This window comes from Miniopterus natalensis, chromosome 1, assembly GCF_054644295.1.
Source record: "Miniopterus natalensis isolate mMinNat1 chromosome 1, mMinNat1.hap1, whole genome shotgun sequence".
Taxonomy (NCBI): Eukaryota; Metazoa; Chordata; class Mammalia; order Chiroptera; family Miniopteridae; genus Miniopterus; species Miniopterus natalensis.
In genome coordinates, this window is record NC_142081.1 from 74907077 (window position 1) to 74926014 (window position 18938).

Consider the following 18938-nt stretch of genomic DNA (forward strand, 5'->3'; position numbering starts at 1 on the left):
GGTGATGAAAATGACAGACTCCAGAAGTTGGTTTTATTATTATTACTGTTATTGAAGCATGTATATATTGTTTAACATTGTTTCAAGGAGCAGCAAGATGACTTTAAAGGCCATAAAAAAACTCTTGCCCAGTTTCAGAATCCTAGTACTTTCTTCTTAGAAATTATTATAAGAAATTAAGTTAAGGAGTGTTGATAAAAGTAAGGAGTTTGGAAATCTACACTTGAATCCTTACTTGTCACTAACTAGCTTTATAACCCTTTATCTCTCATTCTCAGCTTCCTCATTTGTCAAATGAGAGGGCTGAATTAAATGGCTTTTTAAGATGTTAGCTATAAATTTCAATCTCTATGATTAGCATTCTAAGGATTCTATAATGACATTCCGGGTATTAAAATGGTTAACTAATTATTTACACACACCGAAACTAAAACAGCTCAATTTGTCTTAGGAAGAACTTTATAGAGCTTGAGAGAATTCTATTTAATAGCTTTCTCATGGGAAAAACTGATCCATTAAAGAAGAAAATCACTATTTAAAAAAAAAAAAAATTAAGAAAATTATAATGAAAAGAACTCACATAAAGCTATTATGTAGCAGACATGGATATGCTACCCAGATCCCCCTTCAGAAATAAAGGATTTATTTCTAGCTGCTGGGAGTGCTGTTGGAAAACAGCCTTCACCTGTCAGGCCTTTTCAGGAATGTTTCAGCTAAAGACAGCTGCCTGCTCAAGTGGCCTTCATCAAGTGACTGATCAAAACAGGGCCATAAAGGCCCAGCACCTTGCCACAACTTTGGACAACTCTGAAGGTTATCCCTGCTTCAGCGTTCCTCATAAAGTCAACTGTGGATTTTTGGATACCATATTACAGCCTAATTTATCCATCTGCTTCCTTTCCATTCCTTCTACAGATGCTGATCCTAAGAACATTCCCTAATAAACTTCTGTATGCTAATTGCCATCTCAGTTAGCTTCCCCAGGGAACCCAACTAGCAGCCACTGGTGATGGGAATGGTTCAAGAAAACAGGCGCTAATGTGAAGTTCTGAAGTCGGGTCACTACCCACCTAGTCAACCAGCTGGCAGAGAACCCCATCACTGGTGGTGAGTAGAACAGAGAACCCCTAGCACAAAGTGGCTCAACTGGTAAACTGGGTAGTTTTGCAGTGAAAGGGAATACACAGTTGGCAAACTCTTTAAAGGACCAGATAGTATTTCATACTCTTCTTTGTTGTTTGTTTTATAGCTCTTTAAATATGGGGCATTACAAAAACAGGCCTGGGACTGGATTCGGTCTGCAAACCATAGTGTGCCAACCCCTGCACTAGAAGGTCCAATGTATCTGGCATTTGAGAAATATTAGGACCATGATATTGATTTGTTGTTGCCAAAGGCAATTAAACCTTTGGAAAAATATAACAGGAAGTGAAAGTGCGTAACAGAGAATTAAAAGCTAAGTGTGAAAGCCAGAAGTTCCTTTGGTAACAAAGACACTCATCTCTAGCAGCAGGAGGCCACAAAGGCTAAGGACCAGGACTTAATCATAAGAGTGGCAGAGCTCCAAAGAAAGTTAAATTCTCAACCTGGACAGATCTGCTATGCCAAAGCACCCATGTAAAAGGGAAAAAATTGGAGCCTTGAAAAAAGGGGATAGGGCATGGGTTGGTTAACTTGAAAATACTTAATCCCCCAGGTTCCCCTGAACCATCTGAAGGAGAACAAACCCACATATCTTTATTAATTGCTAATGTTACTCTCATCAGCTAGAATGGCAGAGGACAGACCTCTGAAACTCTCTCCATAAAAGCAATAAGAACACTGGCAAAAGTAGTAAGAATCTGTCTGTCCAGTGTGGGTCAGTGGATTGAACGTTGTCCCATGCACCAAGAGGTCACCAGTTCTATTCCCAGTCAAGGCACATGCCCAGGCTGTGGGCCTGATCCCCAGTGGGGTGTGTGTGCAGGAGGCAGCTCACATTTCTCTCTCTCCCTCTCCCTTTCTCTCTATCTAAAAATCAAAAGAGCATGTATTTTCTTTAAAAAGTTGTAAGAATCAACTTTTTCAGAACTCTGGAAACTACAAAGGACTGTGGTAACCTGGGGAGTGTTTATTCAACAAATGTGACTGAATCTCAGTAAAAACAGCAAACTTTGTGGTGTTTTTATTTGCCCTATTCCCATCTACCCTTTCCCAGTTCCACATAACCATGAAAACCAGCAGCCTACAATCATAGTGAAAGATCAGCAGCCACAATCATAGTGAAAGATCAGCAGCCACTAGAAGGGACAGAACAGGGTTGGAGCTTCTTAAAAATCCCATTCGCATAAAACTGTGATTATTTGCAATTCTGGTGGCTCCCTGGAAAACTCTAGTACAAAGCTGTCTTTATTTGACCTGACTGAGCTCATCCGGTGCAAACAGTTTTTTCTGGGTGCCTTTGGTGAAAAAAAAAATCACAGGCAATTGTCAAATATTATGACTGCCTGAGGTGATGGATAATATTTGGGGCAAACAATAGGGTAATAAAAAGGCTTAAAAGGAAAAGCTGGGGAATGAGACATCCACGGAGACTCTGGAAAGTTCCAACATATTCCTGGAAATCTGAAAGGCTATACACAAGCATACCCTGTGCACAAGCTCAGAAAAGACCTGAGAGGGCCCTAACTCTTACTTCTGGCTAACCTTTAGGCTCTGAACAAGCAAGAAAAGAGAGCTAAGACAGAGTTGTAAACTGTCTGGCTGTGTCTTGAAGGCATGTCCCAATACACACATGGATGCCCCCCTTAGCAAAGAATGGAAGGCTTACATGTTCCAGGTATCCAAGGAAATGTCTGCCTACTCTAATAGCTTAACCAATAAGCTACCTAAACACAAACTTCAGTAACAACAACAAAAATTATAGTATTAGTTCCAAAAACTTACTAAACAAACAGTAACAACAAATAGTAACAATAAACAATCCTGGGGAGAAGGGAGAATTCAATTTCTACAGTTGCTACATTATTTAAAATATCTAGTTTTCAAAAAAATTATGAAGCATGAAAAGAAAATATGGTTTATACATGGGAGAAGGTGAGAGGGGAGTCAGTATGAACTGTCCCTGAGGAAAGCGAACACTGAATTTACTAGATTAAGACTTTAAATCAACTATTTTAAATATGTTAAAACAACTAAAAGAAATCATGTTTAAAGAACTAAAGGAGAGTATGAGAATGATGTCTCACCAAAGTGAGAATATCAATAGAGACAAAAATTATTTTTAAAAAGATCAAATAGAAATTATAGAATTTGAGAAATATAGTACTTAAAATGAAAAATTCAATAGAGGGGTACAACAGTAGATATGCGGAGAGAAAAAACTATCAGCAAACTTGAAGATAGGTAGATTGAGATTGGCCAGTCTGAGGAACAGAAAGAATAAAGAAAAATGAACTGAGCCCCAGAAACCCATAGGACACCATTAAGAATACCAACATAAACATATGGATTGGGGGGGGAGGAGAGAGTATTTGAAAAACATTAATATACACATCCAAGATGCTCAACAAATTTCAAGTATTTGGGTGAGCTCAAAGAGATCCACAACAACACACATTATAACCAAACTGTCAAAAGCCAATGAAAAAGAGAATTATCTCAAAAACATTAAGTGGCTCATTACAAAGATTAATCACTGATTTCTCATCAGCAACAATGGAGACAGTGGGATGATATATTCAAGTGGTGAAAGAAAAAGACTATCAACCAAGAATTCTATATCCAAAAAACTATCCTTTCAAAACTGAAGGAGAAATTAAGACATTCCCAATAAACAAAAACCGTGAAAGCTTGTTGCCAGTAGCCTGTGCCCTAAAATAAATACTTAAAAGGAGCCTTCACGATGAAATGAAAAGACATTAAACAGTAATTCAAATCCATATGAAAAATACAAAATGCCAGTACGGGTAACTTCACAGGTAACTATAAAAGACAGTATAAATATATTTGTTTGTAACTTTTTTTCACCTATCTGATTTAAAAAACAACTACATTAAGCAGTAATTAGAAATATGTGTTAATGACTATACAACAAAGATGCAATTTGTGTGGTAATAACACAAAGGATGGAAAAAGGAACAGAGCTTTATAGAAGCAAAGTTTTTATATACTATTAGAATTAAGTTGGTATTAATCTACACTAGGGAAAATATTAACTATAATCCCCAGGACAACCATGAAGAAAACTAAAAAAAACAAAACAGTAAAACAATGACAAAAGTTAAAATGATGCACTAGAAATATCTATTTAACAATTTAACATAAAAGGCAGCAATAATGGAAGGAGAGAGGAACAAAAGGTATCTAACCTTCAGCAGTGAGGTCTTCCCCAGGGACCCTGTTTAAATAATCTTACACACAAATCTATTCCTTATCTATCACACCCTTCTCTGCTTTCCTGTCCTCTATAGCATTTATCACCTCCTAAAAAACTTTTTGTTTCTCTACCTACTAGAATTTAAGCTGCAAGAGGGCAGGAGCTTTATTTTGTTTATAGCTTTATCCCCAGTGCCTCACACACACACCTATTGAGTGGGCGCTCAATAAACAACCAATGAATGAATACACAAATGGAACAATCAAGAGAGATAGGCCTCATAAGAAAAAGAAATGTATCCCACTTTACAGTGGACTAAAAGAAAGGGGTATGTGTACACATGTACCATTTGTAGATTTGGTAGCAGGAATATAAAGAACTCTCCATCTGATGGGGTTCTATTTTCTTTAAGTAGGAAGTAAGACATCTGCTGAGTTAGAGGGGGAGATGGTAGGGATTAAGATTTACAGAGAGTACCTAGCTGCCCAGCATGCATCTGTTGAAAATAATACCTAAGTCATATTCAAACTGTGATAGGTTTGATTGAGCACTGTTGCCTAGAATAGGCAGTCACGTGGCTTCATGTAAAATTGTCCACCAAAATGTCATGCATTCTTATAACTTAAACAAAAAAAGTGCTCAAACTTTAGAAGAATCAATAAAAAGAAATGAATGCCTTGAACTCAGATTTTGAAAAAGCACCATACCTGATTAAGAGTCTACAATCTGTACATACTGAATTTATCAATTTTATTATCAAGTAAAAGTCAGTTATGCCACAAGAAGTAAAAACAGAGCCTTGAAGAGCTATTTGTATACCCATGTTTCAGCAGCATTATTCACAATAGCTAAACTAGCCAAAAGGTGGAAGCAACTCAAGTATCTATCCATTGATGAATGGATAAACAAACTGTGGTATATTCACACAATGGAATATTGTTCAGCCTTAAAAAGGAAATTTTGACACATGCTACAACATGAATAAACCTTGAGGACATAATGCTAGGTAAAAGAAACCAGTCACAAATAGACAAATACTGAATGATTCCACTTATTTGAGGTACCTAGGTTAGTCAAACTCATGGAGACAGAGGGTAGAATGGTAGGTGGTTGTCAGGGACTAAGGAATGGATAATTATTGTTTAATGGGTATTGAATTTCAGTTTTACAAGATGAAAAGAGTTCTGGAGATGACTGTGGTGACAGTTACACAATATGAACGTACCTAGTATCACTTAAGTATATACTTAAAAATGGTTAAGATGCTTAATTTTGTTATGTATATTTTACCACAATAAAAAATTTGTGGGAAAAAGTCAGTTATAGTATTGTTTTATGTATTAAAGCAGGAAAAATGACATTACTTTAAAAAATGACCATTACTTTAAAAAATTTCATTTCACTCCTCACCCAAGGATATGTTTTTTTATTGACTTGAGAGAGAGAGGGAGGGAGGGAGGGAGGGAGACATGGATCGGCTGTCCCCTACACATGCCCCAACCAGGGATTGAACCCGCAACCTGGGTATGTGCACTGACTGGAAATTGTACGCACAACTTTTTGGTGTACAGGACAATGCTCCAGCCAACTAAGCCACCCAGCCAGGGCAACATACTGTTACTTTTAAAGAAAAAAACATAACCACTTTTCTCTTTAGAGGTTGAGTTTAAATCGAAAGAAATCTGTACCATATGTCATATGTTTGTTCATACCAGACAGCACAACAGAAGCTAAAGGTCTGAGGTACCCACTGGTTAGGGAAGGGGGTTTAAAAGCTGAACCTGGTTTACAAAAACTAGGATTTAAGGATACCAGAGCCTGGTCAGGCGTGGCTCAGCAGTTCAGTGTCAACCTAGGATCCAGGCAATTGGGGTTCAATTCCCGGTCAGGGCACATGCCCGGGTTGCGGGCTCGATCCCCAGTCGGGGGCGTAGAGGAGGCAGCTGATCAATGACTCTCTCATCATTGATGTTTCTCTCTCTCTCTCTCTTCCTCTCCTTTCCTCTCTCTGAAATCAGTAAAGATATATTTAATAAAAAAAAAAAAAAAAGGATACCAGAGAAGGTGAAAACATCAGCATAGAACACAAAGACACTATGCAAACCAGAAAAATAGGGTATGACTAAAGGAACAACTAAAGGAAAGCCACGGAACTAAAGTTTATGTAAATCTGGTAAGGTGAAAATGGGAAGAATCTAGGGAGAAAGTGACCATATCCTAATGGAAGATATAAAAAAGAACTGTGGAAAGAACTGACAGGAGACTTGAAGAAAACCAGACTCCGAAGAGTTCAGCAGAGACAGAATATTAGCCTGCAGGTAGGCTCAAAATAAAATGCAGCACAAAGATGCTAAACTATTTCTTTATAGCTCCTTTTTTTTTTTTTTTTTTTTTAATTACAGTGATGGACATCTGAGACCAACAGAAGTCTACACAGAAAGTTATCTGCAGAACTCAGAGAATTATAAGCTAAGAGGTTCAATTATGAACAATTAAAGATTTAAGAAAACTAACCTGTGGTAAGGCTAAAGCAGATTAAAAGTCACTCAAGCCCGGCCCCGTGTGGCTCAGAGGTTGAGCATCGACCTATGATCCAGGAAGTCAAGGTTCTATTCCTGTTCAGGGCACATGCCTAAGTTTCATTCAGGCTTGATCCCCAGGAAGGGGCATGCAGGAGGCAGCCGATCAATTATGTTCATTATTGTTTCTCCCTCTCCCTTCCTCTCTCAGAAATCAATAAAAACGTATATTTTTTAAAAGTCAAGTAATAATTTTTAATTTAACAAAAGGGTAAAAAAGCTCATAGCTACCAGTCAATGGTCACCAATATTTGAGGAAAGCATTAGGTAAGAAAGACGAGAAGCAAAACAAGAGAGAAATTCGAAGGAAACTGACAATTCAGGAAAAGAAAACTTCAACAAAAACTCTACTATGCTTAAAAAAATAAAAAATATAATACCTTTCTTTAAAAATTCAAGCAAGAAAATGTTTTTACAAATTTAATAGGATTGAAAAATACAGTTGAAGAAAACAACTCAGAAAACAGACTAAAAAGAGAAGAAAAAACAGGAAACAGAAATAAAACTTTTTATCAGCAGGTCCACCATCAATTGAAAAGAAATAGTGCCCTAAGGACTTGGGACTACAATAATGCTTCTCAAAAAAGATTAGTACTGCCTCCCCCAGGGGATGTTTGGAAACGTCTGGTACATTTCCAAATGTTCCAATAACTAATGACTTATACTGGCATTTAATGCCCGGGAGCCAAGGTACTCAAAGCTCGGCAAGCCCAATACAGTCCAGCACAGAAATGGTACTATCTAAATGCCTACAGTGCCCTCTATTGAGAAATACTGGACTACAGCGTAAAAGAATTCTCTCAGGGCCTAACACAATATGCATTTTCATAAAATTTAATAAAACCAGGATAAACAAAAGATACCAAAACAAATCACGCATACGAAAAAAGAATCAAGAATCAATAAAGCATCAAACTCTTCAAAAAGCAACACTGAAAGTCCAAAGACAAGAGAAATGCCTTTGAGATGTTTATGGTAACTTATTTCTAGCTAAACTACCAAACAAGTGTGAGAATAAGACATTTTTAAAAGATTCATCCACTTCCTAAAATTTACTTCCTATGCAACTTTTCTCAAGAAATGATTAGATATTTCAGCAAAAAGGAGGACTAAGCCAAGAACAAATGGGGAATAAACTCCAGTTTCAGGATAACTCTATAACAAGTCTTAAGAACAAGTCTAGATCAGAGCAAGGGAATTAACAGCTCTGGAAGGCAAGTTCTTCCCACTCCACTCCCTCCACACAAGAAGCAAAACAAGTAGATAATGTGATGTGCTTGCAAGTTTGAAAACCCTGATGGATTTGCAGGGCCTTTTAGAAAAATAGCAATAGATGCATATAAAACTAATAAGCAAATAAATAGCTCCAAGGAAAACAAAAAATGAACAGTAAAGGACAATTATTCACAGTACGCTTTTTGACTCACAATTATTCCCATGGTCATAATAATGTAAACACTAACAATTTAACTAGTTTTATTACCTATATTGGAATATGGTGAAAGGAGATGTAAGAAGTGTGATAGGCACTGGCCTGGTACTTCCGTTGGTTAGAGAGTTGCTCTGATACGACAATGTTGTGGGTTCAATACCCGGTCAGGGCACATACAAGAAGCAACCAGTAATTGCATGAATGGGTGGAACAACAAATCAGTGTTTCTCTCTCTAAAATCCTCGATTGTCATAACAGGAAGACTAAGGTAATGTTTAAATATTGCCAAAGACAAGTATAGTTGTATAATTCTATTTTTTAAAAATAAGAATGGCCCTTGCTGGTGTGGCTCAGTTGGCTGAGAGTCATCCTGTGTACCGAAAGGTCGCAGGTTAGATTCCCAGTCACGGCACATACCTGGGTTGTGGGTTTGATTGCTGGTCGGGGTGATAACGGAAGGCAACTGACGTTTCTCTCACATTGATGTTGTTTCTCTCTCTCCCTTACTCTCTCTAAAAATAATAGCTTAAAAAAGCTCATGCTTTAAAAAAATATAATAACCCGGCTAGGCGTGGCTCAGCGGTTGAGCATCAACCTAGGATCCAGGAGATCGCGGTTCCCAGTCAGGGCACATGCCAGGGGTTTCCGGCTCAATCCCCAGCAGGGGGTGTGCCGTAGGGAGATCAATGACAACTCTCATCACTGATGTTTCTCTCTCTCATTCTCCCCGCCCCTCTTTTCCTCTCCCTGAAATCAATAAAGATACATTAAAAAAAAAATTTCTCCTTTAAAAAAAGAAATATAATAATTCTTGGCATACAGTAAGCGCTCAATAAATATTAGCTATTTATCTGAAAGCCCATTTATCAACACAGGTTTCACATCACCATTTATTTTCTAGGCATCCTGTTAATTTCTGGTTTATCACACTTTATTATTTCTAGAGTACAAGCTCCATGAGAGCAAGGTCCTTGCTTCAATCATCATTACATATCCAACTCCCTAGCACAAAGTAGCACTCAAATATATTCACTGAATAATTATACTACATCAATAAAACTCAAAGACTCAACATATATACGGGGATCTTTATAGTATCTAGTGATGGGAAGGATGATTATAAAAATTAACAGTAACAGGGAACAAAGGGGAATAAGGAAGTTAAGTGTGTTTTGTGGAGAGAAACAGCAGGCATGTGAGATGAACTGAATAATGGATGTATTGAATTTGAAATAGAAAAGTTAAACAGGAAATTAAAAATATGTCTGAGGTATCTGGAAGCCAAAGATACACAAGTGGTTAAGAACATGGCCTCTAGAGGCAGTCTGTCCAGGTTTATATCCCACTTCTGCTGCTTCCTAGTTGCACCATCTTGGAAAGATGATTACTTAACAAATATTCTAGTGTCAAGACAAAAGAAAAACTCAACAACAAAAGAAATCAATTGTGCCAACCTTATTGGGTTGTTTTTTAGGATTAAATGAGTAAATATTGAGGCACTAAAATGACACTTAGCAAAATAGTAAATAATAAATGTTAGGTATTAGGAGGGCAACTGATAGCTGAAAATCTAATTTCAAATTAAATACACAGTGAAAACAAGAAAACCAGAACCCCAGGTAAACTACATTTGGGAACAAAGAAGAGAAAACATAAAAAAATGAAAAGTGATAAGTGGACCAAAGGGAAAATAGGGAATTACAGAGTAGAAGCCAAAGAATGTTTTTTGAGGAAGAAAGTCAATAGCAGAAAATGCTGGTTAGGTAGATATGGTCTATAAAAAGGCCAAAGGAGCCCGGCCCGGCGTGGATCAGCGGCTGAGGGTCGACCTAGGATCCCGGTGATCGGGATTCGATTCCCGGTCAGGGCACATGCCCAGGTTGCGGGATCGGTCCCCAGTTGAGGGCATGCAGGAGGCAGCCGACCGGTGACTCTCTCATCATTGATGGTTCTCTCTCTCTCTCCCCCTCTCCTTTCCTCTCTTTGAAGTCAATAAAGATATGTTAAAAAAAAAAAATACTTAAAAAAAAAAAGTGGCCAAGGGATTTGGCAATTTGAAGGTCAACCATCAATAGAAGAAAAACAGCATTCTACAAAGTGCTTACATGTGCATTAAGGAATGAGTAGAACAAAAACACAAACTATAAAGCAGGGTTAAGGGATAAACAGAGAAAAAATTCTACGTTAGTAGTCCCCAAGCAATTTTCAACCTCCTTCATTTCATGGCACACGTAATTACTAAAATTCTGTAACATACCAAAAAATATTTTGCCAATTTGGCCCCCCCAAAAAGATGTAATTTTGTTGTTAGTCCTCACAGGAGGATATTTCTTCCATTACTTTTTTAGAGGAAGTGGAGGGGGGGAGGGGAGGGGAGGGAGGGAGGGAGGGAGGGAGGGAGGGAAGGGGGGGGAGAGAGAGAGAGAGAGAGAGAGAGAGAGAGAGAGAGAGAGAGAGAGAGAGAGAGAGAGAGAGAGAGAAACATCGATTGATTGGCTGCCTCCAGCATGTGGCCCCATTGGGACACGGGATCAAACCTGCAACCCAGGTATGTGCCCTTGATCAAGAATCGAAGCCTTGACCTTTCCGTTCCTAGGCTGATGCTCTAAAAACAGCACACGGCCAGGGCAAAATAGGCATAATTTTGATTCACTCACACCAAATGGCTACTGTGGTGGCTACTGTATTTTTATTTTATTTTTTTTTACTATCTAAGGGAAAAGAGGTCAATGCCCCTGACTAAATAGTCAGTTATTACGTGTTTTAAAAATTCTTACATCACACTAGCTGAAAATCGCCACCCTAGACTTTTGGTTTTCAAGGCTTTCAAAAAGAAACGGAGAATGACATAAGGTTGTGGATTCTTAATCCTACCAAATAAAATATTTTTTACTCTATTGTACCCATGATTTGAAACAGAAAACTGCATAACAGCATTTCATAGTAGACTCATAAAAATCTTGTAATAGAAAAGGCACCTGAATTTGTAAATCATCATTCTTGACTACGCTCAGAAAATGCTGACAATAAAAGGAAACAGTGCAGAGGAAACAAAGTTCTCTCCCCTTAAAAATGAAGAAATCAAGTTACATGTGAGCAAAATATCTCCTGTAAGGTGAGATTGTTAGGTAGAGATATCTATCGTGTTAAGACAAATCTGTATGCCAGAGTGTGCAAACACAAATTAGAATTTTTATTTGCTGGAGAATTACTAGTTTTAGAATACAAATTCCTGGATTATATTTTCTATATATCTATGTCATGTTTTTATAGCTGGCAAACAAGCATTTTATATGCTTAAGTGAACTTTTTATTACATATCAACTACAGAAAAAAATATAAGGACATGTTTGCAATATACATGAACTAGACACATCATGGGGGCTCAAAATAACTTTGTTGAAATGTACTGAAGTGGAATATGCCACATAATGGTAGACAAAGAATTACACAACAGATTCCATTTCTATGAAAAATGTTAAGTTGACCATATAACACAGTGATTACAAGAGTGGTAATAAGAACACAGGCTTTGAATTCAGACAAACCTGGATTCAAGTGTCAACTATAATACTTTATAGCTGGGTGACCTTGGCAAAGTTATTTAACCTAAATTTGTCTCATCTGTAAAATAGGAATGGTACCTACATAAGGTTGTAATGCTGATCAAATGGCAGTTATAATTTTTATATAACATGAATTGCCAAAATCCTACAAAGTCCATTTTTTCCAAGTCCTAGATCAAGTCTCTGGAGGATGCGGCAGAGGCCTACATATTTTTTTAAAGTTTTACAAGTGATTCTAACCAGCATTCTTGTTCAGGAATCACTGCCTTAGAGCCCTACTAACAAATACTTCAGTCCAAGGTAAGGAACCCATACAAAGATAAAAAGAGCTTTAAGACACGATCCTTTGGTTAGTTTCAAGTTTCTAAAACAGATCTTTACCCCAAATTCTTTTTAGAAAGAAAAAAACCATACTGCAAAGTTCTAATTTAAAATCTTTTCCAAAGCCAGGGAGACCACGATTCCATACTGAAATTTTACATCAAAATTAGGAGTATCCTAGCCTTTTTATATTCATTATTGAACAGTTTCATATGTATAAATGAACAGTGCACTGTATACAATATGTAAGCTGTCTTATTTATCTTTATTAAAAAATAAGTTTACAGTTTAAATCCACTGATGCGTCACTTAAACCCTCCAAATAAATTATTCAACACATAGATTTTAAAATGTGCATAAGCAATCTTACTAAAGAATGAATGCATTTAAAGCAAATTCAACATTGCAGAAGCAAACCTGAAACCTTATTAACTAACCCAATAAAACATTTTAGAGAACTATATAGAATAAAAGTATATAAACACAATCACGAGCATTTTATTCCAAGAAAATCAGTATAAAATAATGAAAATCCCTGGAAAAAATTAAGAGTCTAGAAACACTGTAGAACTTTTTCAAAATAAGCAAGTAAAAGGGGGAAAAAAGCACAGCGCTTTAACTGGCTATATCAAAGCTAATGTCAATAGTAGATCAACTGAAAGCAAACAAGCAAGTAAAAGGAATCTTCTTTTAAAGACTTTTCTATTACTGTCAAGGAGAGGAGCACCAGATGAGAAAGCAAGGACTAAAGCAGGCAATATAGACCTCATTGATATACAGATTTTACTAATTTAGACAAAAGACATGTTCTCAGCTACTAACATGACTGAAGCTTATGAATGACTAATGCAATTGCTAAGTTGAAAAGTGGTAGAATTCAAGCTTTTGTGCAACAGTACAAAATTCAAAAACACTATTTCGGACTGGTGAATTATCAGTGAGTAAGCCCAAGCCTCAATGCATCTGCAAATCCAATTTTTAAAAATAAATGCCTTACTATCTTCACTCACACATAATTTTAAGTTTGCAACATAGTGTGGTAGAAAGTTGTGTATCAACAGAACTCTATAAATCCCAGGTATTTTAAAGCAGACTATACATACACAAGTTAAAAGAAACAATAGGCAATTTTGACTTAAGCTTTTTGAAAGTTCTATTTTTAAAAGTCGAATAATATATCAAAGCACAATTCTAAAACATTGAATTGACTAACAGGTGTGAATTTAAAATTAATTTTCTCAAAACTTGATAAGTGTCAAAATATATAACTACTCTTACTTTTTAAAAGCTTAACTTTACCCACTTTGTATAATCAAATAAAAGTTTACTAGTATAAAATCAAACTGAATATATGTATATGTATATAAATCTCTATATATTTCTTTGAGGGCACCCTTTCTAAGTTAATCCAAAATTCCTTCTTTAAACATATTTTCCTAACTATTCACCATAGGCATAAATGATATATATGTCAGTGAACAATACTGCTGACATTCTATATATATATATCAATCTTAAGAACAGGTGCAACATTAGATGCATGCTTTTTTCTTCTAAGCCTAAATTTGACCTGGAAATGATTTAAAAATGAACACAAATACCCCCAAATGTTGAACAAAACTTTTAATAAGATATAGCCATTCTGAAATCCAAGACATGAGCCCTTAAACTATGAACATCTTCCAAAAGTTCGGTAAATCAGCCGATCAAAGTTTCACCTTAAGAGGATCGAGTCAGGCTTAATTATGAAGGGTCCTGAGGATATTTAAATTTGCTTCACCTCTGAGACAAGAACATTTTACTTCCAGCTAATTTTTTTTCAGTTGTTTCACAAAGAGAACACAGATAGTCTGGTTTGGTTTTTATGGGTAAAGAAAGGGGCGGAGGAGGGGGAGGCCTGGTGCAGGGTACCCTAAAAACAATCCAGTAAGGCATGCCTCGTCTTATTGCGCTTCACTTGACTGCGCTTCGGAGATGTGCGGTTTTTTTGCAAATTGAAAGCAAGACCCTCCAGGAGCAAAAATATTGCCACTCGCTTCATAGCGGTGGTCTGGAACCGAACCCGCAGTATCTCCAAGGTGTGCATGTACGGAAAAGGCTTTGATGAGTCAGTCCCTAAACTAAGGAAAAACTGAAGGAGAATCTAGGTGCATAAGGCAGCATCCCAGGTAAGAAGGTACTTAAAGTTGGCGGTAGGAAATGAAAGCTTCACAGGTCAGCGACAAGCCATCGTGCTTGGTAGCATCCCTGGAAAGAAGCGCGGTTGTCAAGGGGCAAGTGCGTACCAACTCCAGGGGAGGGGGCCAGACGTGCCAAATCGGAAAGGGGGGTGACCCGGGAAAAGGTGGTAAAATACCCATCCCAGTCCCTCTACTCGGGTTCTCCAAGAGGCACAAACAAGAGCGAGCTCAGTGTTCAGCAGCCGCACGCCGGCCTCTCCCACAGAGAGGAGTTCAGCCCCAAGTCCGGGAGGCCCGGGCAGGCCGCCTCCAGAGGAGCCCCCGCAGACGCCATACTAAAAGCCAAAATGGCTGCCCCAAGGAAGCCCGCACCGAGCAGCTAGTGAGGATTGGGGAAACAAGCTTCTGCGGGAAAGGGGGAGGAGGGCTCTAGGAAGAACCGTGGCCAGGACCAACGCCGCCCCGAGCCGCACAGGTAGGTTCCTCTTGTCTTAGCAAGGCAGCGGGCTCCCACAGAGGGAAGTCCGGTCCCCACCCCCCACCGGGAACCCCGCCGCCGCAGCTGTCCCGCACACCCATCCCAGCGAGGTACCTGCAGTTCGGCCCGCTCCACCTCCCAGTGCGCCCGCTCCATCTCGAACCGAGCCCACTCGTGCTGGATGTAGTGCAGGATCCCCGGGATAGTGTACTGTTGCGGCCGGGACAGCTCGGGGCCTGCCGGGGGAACCGCTCCCTCCGCCGCAGGAGGACCCGCGCCGCCTGCCGCTCCGTTTCCCCCTGGTGAAAGGCTCATGTTCCCCCCAGGTCCCTGTTGCTGCCGTGGAGGGGCCCCCATCCCCGGGCCGCCACCACCGCCTCCGGCGAGCTCGTCCATTGTGTGTGGGGCCCCGGCCGGGGCGCTGGGCGAGACGCGGACAGCTGGGGGAAGGGCCGGGGAGGGTAGCCCCGCGCTGGCGGCCGGGCGGAGGCCGGCTGGGAGTGGGGCGGGGAGGGGATGGTTGCTGTATCCCTGCCGTGGGTCAGAGCTGGGAGCTGCCGGCCGCCGCCATTACAGTCCCTCCTCCATCTGCCCGTCTCACTCACTCACTTTAGGGAAAGGGGGGGCCGCGGCGGGAGGGGGTAAGGGGGCAGGGTTGGGAAGGGGATCGACGTAGGGCCGTCTCTCCCGCGCAGCATGCCGGGTAGAGAGCGCCGCCGTCGTCGCACGCCTAGTAGCCAAATAGAGTCCGGCCTCACCCTACGCAAGCGCACTGTGAACGCAGGCGTGCTCGCCGTCAGAGACGGAGGAGTCGCGGCCCCGCCCCTAGGCCCGCTCCCCAGACTCGCTGGGGACTCCCGGCGGCCGGGACCGGACTGAGGGCCGCGGACTCCGACTTTCGGGAGCGGCTCGGTCTCCCGCGTCCCGGTGATGTTTCCCTCGCTCAGTCAGCCGCCAGGCGTCGGTCTCCACCCCGAGGTCTCAGCGACGCGCCTGCCTTGGAGCTGAGTTTTAACCTTGGCCGGTGGCTGTGGCCGGCCGCAGCCAATCCCGGATTCCTGACGTTTCTCGTGCATTCCTCGCGTGTTTCGGGCAGTCCCAGAGGGCCGGGCCTCTCTCTACGCCCGTCACTCCCTCGTGCTTTCTCTGGGCCTTAGCACCAGTCAGTCCCCGGGGCTGTGGGGACCTTCTCTCTCGGCAGGCAGCCCCGGTCCTTCCGGACGTGGTGAATGAAGCCCCGTCCGCGGCTCGGGCCCCCGCTTTGGTCCCGGTTCCGGGCTCCCGGTCCCCGTCGCAGCTTGTTCCCCTTCGCTTCCCGTCTTTCTCATTTCGGGGTGGGTTGTGTTTCGGGACTTGGGGAGGAGAGCAGGAGCGACTGTTTTCTTTTTCTTTTTTCCTTGAGAGATGGGGAGGTAAGGAGACAGTTTAGATCTGTAGATGGTGGGTAGAGGGAGGAAGATAACTTTGAAGGAGACTGGTTGGACCTACAATTAGATGTTTTAGAAGTGAGCGAGCTTACAAGTATTTCATACCAGAACCTTCTGATGGAAATAAAAAATAAATGCATCGTGAATACAACTTAGAATCCTAGATGAACGGGTAAAGATGCTTTCTTGGCTCATTAAATGGTGTTTGAACGAGTATAATATACACGTAAAGAACAAGGTAAACCTTTAAGTACCATAGTGTGTGTTTCTTATGTGTTTAGGTTGCCAGGAAACATCTTTAATGAACTGTAAGTTTCTGAAAGTTAATACAGCTAATAACCATTTGGTTGAAAAGTACGACAAAAATAATATTTAACAATATAATAAGGAAGTGAGGTTTAGTAATTACAGTTATGGAGGAAAATTGCATGTAAAATTGATTGCATTTTTAAACTTTTTTCTTCTCTACTGCAAATAAAATTTTCACTATGGAATATATGCGACCACTCAGGGTGTAATTTCTTTTTCTTTCTTTTTTTCCTTTTGAATATTTATAACAGTTTATTTGAACTAAGTTGACAACACGTCCTGGAGAGCAAAAGCTCAAATGCTCCCACACAGGGTGTAATTTCAGAGAGATAAAGTAATACATCTTATTCTATCATATCCCCTCTATTGTTATTATAGTTTAATAGAAAGCAGACTGGAATTGTTACATATGCTCCCATATTTTATTTATATGTGAAATGAGGTCTTAGGTTGCAGTATTATTAAGGATTATATCTCCATTTTATAACAACTAACATTCAACCTGCTTATGAGGCACCCACCCCACCCCCATTTCCTTTTTGAGGGACCTCCAGCGCATAAAAATTCAGAAATCCCATGCTGCCTCAAGACCTATATACAACAAGAAACATTTGTGAGACAGTGTGATTTACCTCCATGATGTTGGCATCAAAAGAAGCAGAACTTGTGCGCTTGTATTTCCCACTGGTACCTCAAGCAAAGACTAGGTTTATAACCGTTTTTTTCCTCCCCGTTCACCTTCAGAAAACCAAAAAACTCAGCTCTTCTTCTATTATCTATCTTATTAAGTAGCGCTACGTCCAGACCTGAGGCCTGGCAGTCATTCTAGTACCTTTCTTTCACTCAGCCCCCACATCCAGTCTCTTTCACAGTAACATCTTTCATACCTATTCCATTATTTTCACGTGTTAGTTTAAACCTTCCCACCTCTATTGGTCCTTTCCCCAACTGCCACTACCACTGATGCCTGAGTGATCTTCAAAAGGCAGATCCGATCCTGTCATTCCCTATTTAAAATCATTTAGTGATCACCAGATTTAGAATAGAGCCCAAGTTTTAGCATAGCATATAAACGTCCTTCAAATTCTAGAGGCTGCTATCACCTAATCTAACATCATAGCATCATGGCACCCTATCCTTCTCTCCAGCCAAACTGCACTGATTCTTCAAATGCATAAATATGTTTCATTTCAGGAATTTAACACATGCTGTGCCCCAGTACCTTTCCTTACCTTCTTCACAACTCAGCTTGAGTATTACTTCCTCCAAAAAGCTTTCCAAATCTCTGAATTATTTAGAGACCCCATCCGAATATCATCTCATGCGTTTCTCCTATTACTACAATATTTAAAATTGTCTGTACTGGTCAGTGACACTTATACTAGCACCTGCACATAACAGATCTTTGCAAATCTTTGCTTCACTCATTTACTTTTTAAATTTTTCTTGGCTGGCTACTGTTTTTCAGATACTCTGCTAGTCCCTGATGATCCACTGTGAACTAAGCAGACATAATCTCTTCCCTCATGTACTTTCCATTCTAGTTTTAGGCAAATTACTTAGCACCAACCACCCTGCCTTCCTCAGTATCTGTCCAGATCTGTCTTAAAACTGTCTCTTTTAAAATTTCTACTGTGCTCCCTATTTAAATAATTTCTATTGACCATGTCTACATTCACTTTAATTACATTTATTTTATTTTTTCTATCACTATTTATCCCCTCTGTGCCCTCTTCCACCTCCACCCACCCCACTCCCTAGCAATCACCGCACTGTTGTCCATGTCTGTGAGTTCTTTCTCTCTTTTTTTTCATTTTTGCTCCATCCCCACCATTTAATTATGTCTTTAATAATGTCAATGCAAGCCTTGGCCATGTTTTTCCCAGATCATAGTCATTTATCTGCAGGATTAGCTCCTAAAAGGGCAGGACCCATTCCCCTCTTCTTCAAAGGTGTACCTCCAGTGTCTGGGACAGTGAGATCCCAATAAATGTTTGATGAATAACTTAAATTTAAACTAAACTAATAAGAACATTCTTCCCCCCCCCAATCATTTTTTATTAGTTTTTGCTACCACTATACCAGTAATCTCTTACAGTTTAATGACCAGAACTGCTCCAAGTGTTAAAGGACACCAAAATGTTCTCCTCTGTTGACAGAATATTTTTTACACTGTTGACATTGCTTTGGGTCCATGACTCCCGACTGCACTCTCCTAGAATGCTGTCTTCTGTAGGTAATGAGCTTTCCCAGGCATATCACCTACAACTCACCTAACTGGAACTCCCT

General features: G+C 40.0%; 2 protein-coding genes across 5 annotated transcripts in view; one reads left to right on the forward strand and one right to left on the reverse strand.

Annotated features, from left to right (window-relative positions):
* The window catches only part of STRN3 (striatin 3), a 95532-nt gene extending 80208 nt beyond the window's left edge, over positions 1-15324 (reverse strand). For all 3 annotated transcript variants that reach the window (XM_087823299.1, XM_087823298.1, XM_016209508.2), the window contains exon 1: positions 15028-15324. In XM_087823299.1, coding sequence (XP_087679425.1) covers positions 15028-15309 — 282 coding nt within the window. In that variant the 5' untranslated portion in view covers positions 15310-15324. The remainder of the gene's footprint in view (positions 1-15027) is intronic.
* The window catches only part of AP4S1 (adaptor related protein complex 4 subunit sigma 1), a 44634-nt gene continuing 40495 nt past the window's right edge, over positions 14800-18938 (forward strand). Inside the window, exon 1 of one of the 2 annotated variants that reach the window (XM_087823300.1) lies at positions 14800-14910. The gene's annotated coding sequence lies outside the window, so the exon portion shown is untranslated. The remainder of the gene's footprint in view (positions 14911-18938) is intronic. The other variant, XM_087823302.1, reaches the window with a different exon arrangement.